The following is an 8,794-nucleotide window of genomic DNA, read 5'->3' as shown; positions in this document are numbered from 1 at the left end:
ATCCCATCCGGACCAAGGGCAGTGGAGCTGCTGAAGAGGAACGAACGTTGCGAGCTGCGCGACATATATCGAGAAGGCACAAGGGCTCCAATGAAGAAATCCATTTCTGTAATCAAGAAAGCATCGGATAATGACGTTGTTACTTTAGAGAGGACTTGGGTTCTTTTATGCCTTGCTCTCGTGCTAGTTCCTGGCACTGGCAACATGGTCTCGTTGGACTACCTTGCTAGCTTGAAAGACTTGGATGAACTGAATGAGTTTGCATGGGACGAGCATGTGTTGGCAACTGCGTTGAGGGAGGCGAGGAATTACCAACTAAAGAGGGAGGCTGGGGCAAGTGGCTTCTGGATAGGCAGTTGTCTACCTATGTTCGTGGTATGCCAAACAAAAATCATTTTGTCTATGTTTTCATTGGTTCATATTTTTGCTTTACTTTATTTTATTTTATTCTGCTCGCAACAATCATATGTATGATACAACCTTCTGATTTGTTTTCTTTTTCAAAAATATATGTAGTTAATTTACATGGATTTCCTGGATGTGCCTCGGTCATTGATTAGTGAGGAGACGTTCAACTACTCGCTGCTCAGGGCTTGCTTTGTGTGCAATGCAGATTTTGAGCTTGTTAAAGATTTTGACAGGAACAAGCTCACCCTCGAGAAGGTTGATTTTGGAAAGCGCAATGTAAGAGCAGACCCAATCTTCCTTTTTCTAAAGATTTCTTTCGGTGATAAACATCTTACTTTCTTCTTTTGGTGATTGTTGTATGCAGCATCGTCCTTTGTCTCAAACGCCATATGCAATACTGAAGGCGGACAAGCAATGTGAGGGTCAGAATCAACATCATCCGGCAAATATCATTAATAGTGCTGACAAAGCCAACACTCAAGTCAGTGTTGAGGGTGATTTAGGCGCTAAGTTTCGCGTCTCTCTGGATGAGTGGCTGCAGCCGCTCCCTTCCTGCCAAGAGTTAGAGGTAGAAATGCACTACCTTGTTAAAACCAATTAATTTAAGTGCATGATTTTGCTTCTTTGTGTTCTTTTGATCTTCTTTTCATATTTATTTATGCTTACCCCCATTTGTTTGTTTCTTATTTTCTGTGCCAGATACCTTTGCACTTGAAGCCTATATATGAGAAGCACAAAAATCTCTATACGGCAGAGTTGAAGAATGTTGTTACCTCGTTTGGGCAGGTCCTGCAGTCAACTTTCTGCAAGCGGTTGGGTCTCATGTTGATGGAAGCGCACTCCGATGCAGTGTCAAACCATGAGCACAGGAGTGAAGGTTTTGTCGCCCAAAGAGTCATTGCAACAAGCAGTGTCGAGCGCACGGGAGCGGTGACTTTTGGCACCCCAACAGCCACTGCAGCAGGCATTGCTATCCACTCTTCCAAGTGTCCATTATCGGATCCTGATTCCCGGGAAGAAGCAGGTGCTGATGATCAGAACAAGGCACAACCTGGTGGTGTAGTTGCTACTCCCAAAGTAGTGGAGACCGGTGCATTAGGTGAGAAGGTTGGGGTGGAAGCGAAACAGGGGGCGGGTCAAAGCACAAGCGTTGCTAAGTGTTCCAGGGGTGCTGCGTTGCAACAAGGTGAGAGTAGCAATCATTCTCATGGGAAGGATTGTGTGGAGCAGGAGGAAGTTATACATCAGGGCGGAAAGGTGACCCCCAAAGATGTTTGCAACATGGATCCTTCGGGAGCTTCTGATAAGGTTGAAACACCAGTTCTTTCCCAGGGCACGATGCAGGCAATGATGGTAACTGCCTTGGAGTGGGAAGATGGCCCATCTTGTGCTCTTTTCGTGGAGGGAACCGAAGACTATGAGTGGATGAATCAAAAAGTAGACATACCAGTCAAGCATGTGCAGACACCAAATGCTTCTAGCTCTGATGTGCAGAATTCAATCCCATTAGTGCCAAACTTTGACAACACTCCTCAAGTTGAAAGGCCTAGCAACCTCCCAACCGCAACATTTGACACAGCTCCAAAGCTCCCTAGGGCAAACGACATTCCGGGGCCTGTGTTTGATGTGTCCCCCATCTCATTCAAAAACGCTTCCTCCGATGGACCTCAAGGTTTTTTCTTGCTTCAGAACACAAGCTCTTTTTATCTAAGAGTTTTCTCAGTGCGTTTCCTTTTTGCATTCTCATTTTTCTCTCTGTTTTTGTGTTGTTGCAATGCTGTGCAGTAGTAGTGGATTTGCACGAGACAACCGAGGTGAATGTTGCGGTTAGGGGTGAGTCCAACAGTCTTGGTAAACAGTCAAAGAAGAAAAGGGCGGCTCTCTCCCCAGACAATGTGCCAACGATGAAGAAGATTAAGGTTGATGCACACGGTGATGCCTTACACCATCAGTATGTAATGACCAGATACAAGACAAGAAAACCAAAGAAAAACGAGCTTCTGTGAGTCATATGATGATGCTTTTCTATTACTCATTTTTGCCTGAAATCTTTTTTTTGTGTTTCCATAGATGAAAGAGTTTGCTATGTGAGCATATCTCTTGCTGTTTTTATCTAAAATCAACACAAATTTTCTTTTTACAGGCCCAACTTCATTGAAATAGATGGCTTCCATACATCTCTCAAGAATTTTCATGCATCTCTAAAGCCAAGAGCGGAGATTGACAATGAGTTCATGACCTTATACCTGAAGACATTCAACTATGATCAGTCAGTGAAGAAGAAGAAGAAGCCAAAAAAAATTTGTTTTCTCAGTGTTGATGAGTGTTAGTGTTCAAATCTCTTTTTTCTATCTGTTGTTTCAATGCTTTTTTGATTTATCATATAGTTGTGGTCTGCCCTCTAATATTTTTTTTGTTTTGTGATTTTCTCCATCAGTTGAAACTCAGTGTTGAGCCAGATGTGTTTGATCCGAAGGTGTGCGAAAAAGAATTTAAGAATGCTTGCTTACAAAATCACATTTCAAAATCTGACCTGGTAAGTTCTTATCTTGTTCCATCTTGCATTCTTTTTCTATTTTTTTACATTTTTTTTCTAAATGGATTTTCTGGTTCTGCGTTGTTTTGATGCATTGCAGCTATTCTTCATGGTTGTACACAAAAAGCACTGGGCAATAGTAGTTGCTAACATCACCCAAAAGGAGTTCAATATCTTTGACTCCATCAGGAACTCGGAAGACCTTTTTGAGATGGACAGGATCACTAAGAATGTGGTAATGCTCCTGTTGGAGTTTGGCGCAACAAATCTTTTCCTTCTTTTTTGCTTTTCCACACCGCACACTTATGCATTTTGTTTGTCCATGTTTTCTCGGGTTTGATCAGGTCGCAAACATCAAGAGTGTTGCAATGAGGGAGCCACTTTTTAAGCACAATCTCGAGTCTTACTCGCTATTCACCCCACTTGATTACCCTCAACAAAAAACTTAGTAAACATTTTTGTCCCAGTAGAATATGTGTTTATTTTGCATTTAGAGACATTTTTCTATTTTTTCACCTAAAGCTGCTTTTGCATTTTATAACTATATACCTTCTATTTTTTCAGCTATAACTGTGGCTACTATAGTATTTTATACGTGGAGAATTGGGATGGCCTTGTTATGCTGTCATTTGGCGAGGTATTTTCTTTAGATAGAAAACCATATTTTTTTGTGTAATTCTTCTCAACTTGATTGGGATCTGTTTCATGACTAAATTTTTACTTGTTTCCTGTCTTATTGCTTCCTAGGATTACATCCCAAACCTTCGGAAACGCATTGCAGTAGATCTGTTGAGACACCCAAGCAACAAGTTGGACCCCGCGCATAAGCTAAAGCTGCTTCTTCAGCGTTAGATGGGAGTTTTCAAGCTTCTGCAACAGGAGGAGTCTTGGCGGCGGTGGCCTAGTACTGCTGATGCGAGTTTTTGTAGCTAGCTCGAGTGTAGTTGGGAGCATGTTCTTGTAGCCAGCTCGAGTGTAGTTGAGAGCTTGTTCTTCTAGCCAGCTCGACTGAACTTTTTTCACAATGCAACTCTGAATGAAGTTCACAGGAATGTTTCATTGTGTGACTGTATGCAAGGATTTGGTTTTTTGTGAAGCCTATTGAAGATTGTTTGTCAGCTTATGCAAGGATTATTTGTTTTTTTACTTGCCTTTTCAAGAAGATTGTTGATATACTTTGACCGTACCTGGCTTGAGATCTTTTTTCTCACAAGTTGTTACAATGTATCTGCTAGTATCTCTATTAATCACATATATATATACACATCTTTTTTTATATGGATTTAGTAATTACAGTGAAGTTCGACATCATCAATGAAAGTCAATACACTGTACTCACACATGTAATCGTGTGCGAAGTTGAATAATCGCAACAATAGGGTGGGTTTGGGGCGATTGTCGGGCTGTTGTTTCTCTTCATCTTCATAACTTTTCAATCTCACTAAAACAAAAGGAAATGTAATGCAATATCCTTTCTATGTGGCAACGGGCATGTCAAAAGTTTTTGCTACAGTTTCTCCAGTGTGTTTTTTATGGAAAAGTTTTTAAAACAGGATGCTTCAATGTACTTGTATGTTTAAGTAGCCAGCAACAACATCATGCATTGTTGGCCCAAGGAAACCTTTCAAAATAAAAGCTACAATGGTGGAAGTACAATGAGCCAGCAACAATATCATAAGCAACAGGGGGAATTGTAATTTCAGAAAAAGAAGAGCATTATATGAGGCACAACTCAATGCATGATGAAATAACTACTTTTTGTCCTCTAATGTAAATTGCACCATTCTCTTTGTCAAGAAACTAATCTATGTAACCAATATTACAAATGTGTAGTAGCAAGAGAGTTTTCTTTTTCTTTTTCTGGTTGAAGTTGATCACAGCCTAAGCTCTATTGCTCTAGCCATGCTAGCATCTGTCTTCATTGCAGCTTTTAGGTAGGGACATTCTTGCACAGCATGACCTTGCTCTTCACAGTAGGGACATTTTTTGACCCCCATTGCAGCCTTCAAGTACTGGCATGTTTGGACACTGTGACCTTCTTCGTTGCAGTACGAGCAAGGAGGCGCTTTCTTCTTTGGTCCAGGTTTTCCTCTGGGCTTGGTTTGCTTCTTTTCATCTTTCTTAGCATTGTTCTTATGTGCATCTTCCCGTTGCTCAAGCAGAGTCTTTCTCCTCTTTGATTTTTCAGCCGGACGCCCTTTTTTTGGAACACGTGCGGGGTTCTGAAGCATGGCATCGCCATCAGGTTGCGACACAGTGCTTGGCTCGGGGGTTTGTTGTTGCTGTTGCGTTGCTTGCTGCTGATTTGCTTCCTGTTGTTCTTGGAGCGCCCCTTGCTTCGCTGCAGCTATGAGGGGCTCAAGTTGGTGAGTTGCATCATTCATTATTTTATAGGCAAGATCGTTGCTGCAAGCTTGTGAAGCCAACCATGTATACTTTCTGCACAAGGCGTTATACTTGAGAGTGTTGGTTGCAGGGTGCCCAAAATCTAGGAGACATCCACCACTGCTCATTGCCGTTGTCGCAGCTTCTGAGCACCTCTCTAGCATGTATCTTTGTGGATTTTTTTGGACATTGAGATGCACCATTACCCTTATGATGTGTGCACAAATAATCCCATTCATCTCAAAACAGTTGCAGCTGCATTCAAACTTCTCCTCTGCCAACACAACATTCACTGAAAATATTCGGGGGTTCTCAAAGTAATTTGAGTGCAGCTCAAACCTCACGCTTGCATTGTCAAGAGAAGGGGCCAGGTTCATGAGGAAGCCTGTTGATGCCATGACCTCTTTTTGAAACTTGAGAAACACGCTTCGGGTATAGAAGTGAACTGCTTGGCGCTCAAAGTTGTACCTGAATGTTGCAATGAAAAGGTCAATGATTTTGAGTTTTTCAAGTTCCCTGTTCTAACCTTTTCTCTCTACAAAAGCACACACATACCTTGAGTAAAGTGGTGCAGTTGTTGCGTGGCCTATGAAAGCTTGATTGTCTTCATGGTCCAACATTGTTTCTTGAAGCACCTCATATTGTTGTACAAATCTCCAGACAGAGTCTTGAGGGTTGACAAATGTCTTGAAGTAGGAGTTGAGACCCTCAGACTGCCCTGTAGTGCTTGTAAATGGGAAGAAGTTCTTTCGGAAGTATCCTGGAGCCCAGGTCTCTCGCGTACGCCACATGTTACTTAGATGTCTGTTGTCAACCAAGTCAAAGCAATGCAGCATATGCTGCCAATTCTCCTCGAACTCATCCACCGTCTCTGAATCATTGATAACCCCATAGAAAACCTGCTCAAAAATTTCATCCATGCTCAGGATCCTACCCAACTTTTCCCTTGCTTTTCGCTGGACGTGCCATTTGCAGCACCTATGCACTGTGTTTGGGAAGACATCTTTTATTGATGTTTCCATTGCCTTGTCTTGGTCAGTCATTAGGTGCAACGGGTGCTCATTATTCATTGCAATCATCTAATGTTGAAACACCCACTTGAAAGTTTCTATTTGTTCATTTGGCACCAAGGCACAACCTAGCAGCACGGTTTGCAAGTGGTTGTTCACACCAACAATAGGAGCGAAAGGCAGATTGTACCGATTTGTGCAAAATGTTGTGTCAAAGAACACACAATCTTTGTACTTTGGGTACAATGATCTTGTCCCTCCATCCACCCAAAACAGAGCTGTCACTTCGTTTGTTTCTTTGTCAACTTCTGTTGCGTAGTAGAATTGAGCATTCTCAGCTTGACGCCTCTTAAAGTAAGCAACCGTCATATCCATGTCCTGAAATGACTGATTTTGTCGCAGCTTGGAACGCGCATTTGAAACATCCCTCTTCACATATGACAGTTTCCTCCGGTCTCCGCCATGGACCATTCCAAGCATTCCCATGCAATTTGTAGTTGACAAGTTTACATCATGCATTGTCATCAGTAGTTGGTAATCTTCTTCTGGAATTTTGCGGTGTGAGCGGTAGAACCTCACAATCTCCTCACGCTGCATCAAAGGGTGTGTATGCTGTGCAACAAAGTAGGTAACAACCCACTTATTGCCCCTAAGGCCAACAATCATATGAGCTTTGCAATCATAACGCATAATCCGATTCCTCTGACGCTTGACTATCACATCCATTTCAACCCCAACCTGCTTGCTTGATGAGCTTCCCCGTGCTGCAATTCCTTCCGAGTGGCTGCTTGTCTCACATGTAGTCTCCGGTTTGCCAACATGCACACATTGGAAGACCCTCTTTATAAGTTGTTGTGAACCTTTCTTCTCGCTGTTTTTTTGAGGAAGCTATGCGTGAGCCAAAGCCCGTTCCAAATGCGTAGTCATTATAGAACTTTTTGGCATATTCAATTGAGTCAAATTCCATGCCAACATAGGGTAGAAGTGGCTGAGATGAAATATCATCATCCTCATCTGCATCATGCATTCCACCGTGAGTTTCTAGGACACCATCTGAATCCCCACCACCATGACTTGTGAAAGGTTGCTGAACAAAACTCTCCTCATTTGCCGCCCCATCTTCGGTATGCTACATCATTGCAACAACAGTAGAACAACACCATCAGTAGTAGTGAAGAACAACACCAGTTTTTTCATTGCAGTATGCACAAGCTTTAAATAACATATCCTTTTACAGAGTTTTATGCTTGCTGAAATTGTAGAGGCCAACAACACTATAACATACCCAAGCCTTATAATCTACTAGTGCTTTTTGCTATTCAGCAATCATTTTTTTCATACAGCAGAATTTTTAACTTTGCACAAGTAATCTCTGAAATTTAAAGAAATCATTTTTTTTCAGTGTGTGCTTACATCATGTGAATCTTAAAGCAAGCAACATTCAGTGGTGTTGCATAGCTAACACACATTCAATTAAGCTACACATCCTCTGAATCTGAAGCAATGCAACCTTCCCATTACATAACTTTTCTTCCTTACTGAATTGAAATCAAAGCAACATCTAGTTTTGTTTCAAAGCAACATCACCTCAGCTGCACACTAGTTTGTGTTAAATGACAGTGAACAATGAGCAAAGCGACAAGGGCAAGCAACAAAGCCATTAGCATAGGAAATGTCAATGCGGTAGAGAAAGGGGAAGCTCACCCAATTTGAAGCGGATCCTATAGGGGGTGCATGAGTGAAAACAATTGGAGGATCTCTGTACATGGGACCTTGTCTCCTGGGATCTAGGGCAGTCGCCGGAGCTGAAGTTGTCCGCCGGGGAACAGAGGAACCCTCGCCGGAGTTCCAAGCCATGGCGGAGTAGGCCATGTCTCTGGCGATGTGGTGCGCCATCGCGGGAGGTGGAGTAGGTGGAGGGGTGGAGGTGGAGAGAAGGGGTGGCGCTCACGGGTCGTTGTAGTCTCCGACGAGCTAAAATCGCAGGGCAGGTGGAGGTGGAGGAAGCCCCGCGATTTGCAGCCACAGGTGGGGATCTATTCGCGTGTGGGGGCGTCTTGTTTCATTGCAATGCAGCGACCGCTACGGGCCGACGGGCTTTGCAAGGGGGAAGCGTGCACGTACAGATCGGACGGACGTGGTGCTTTACATCGGACGACCGCAAAGGTGGCTTACGAATCGCCTAGCATCGCCCGACCTATGCCTAGCACTGGCCAATTTTGGGTCACCTCATCATGATTAAATTGCTACCCCCTCTGTTCACTTTTGTAAGTCCTTTAGGACAGCAGAAATTGAACTGTTTTAGGTGTTGTCTTAAATGTCTAAATAATCTTACAAAAGTGAATGGAGAGAGTAGTACCAGTTTTCTTAACCCTAAGCTTTATGAGTTATTGTGTGTCTAATTTTGACATGTGAAGGCGTCGTCCGAGATGGCGACTCAAAAGGCCCTAATCCA

The 8,794-nt window shown here is 42.9% G+C and overlaps 1 protein-coding gene and 1 pseudogene across 1 annotated transcript; one reads left to right on the top strand and one right to left on the bottom strand.

The window, feature by feature from the left end:
- The first annotated feature begins 3,005 nt into the window (after window positions 1-3,005).
- LOC147966396 (ubiquitin-like-specific protease ESD4) lies at window positions 3,006-3,796 on the top strand. The gene is made up of 4 exons (XM_087527241.1): window positions 3,006-3,179; window positions 3,289-3,392; window positions 3,509-3,581; window positions 3,692-3,796. Exons 1-4 carry the CDS (start codon window positions 3,006-3,008, stop codon window positions 3,794-3,796), a joined length of 456 nt encoding a protein of 151 aa, XP_087383367.1.
- Window positions 3,797-4,818: 1,022 nt separating this feature from the next.
- LOC147966395 (protein FAR1-RELATED SEQUENCE 9-like) lies at window positions 4,819-7,366 on the bottom strand (annotated as a pseudogene).
- Between the last annotated feature and the right edge of the window lie 1,428 nt (window positions 7,367-8,794).

This window comes from Triticum urartu, chromosome 6A (genome assembly GCF_056163025.1).
Source record: "Triticum urartu cultivar PI428250 chromosome 6A, HENAU_Tu73, whole genome shotgun sequence".
Classification (NCBI taxonomy): Eukaryota; Viridiplantae; Streptophyta; class Magnoliopsida; order Poales; family Poaceae; genus Triticum; species Triticum urartu.
Note: the sequence above shows the minus strand (reverse complement) of the source record. Positions and strands in the feature narration are given on the sequence as shown.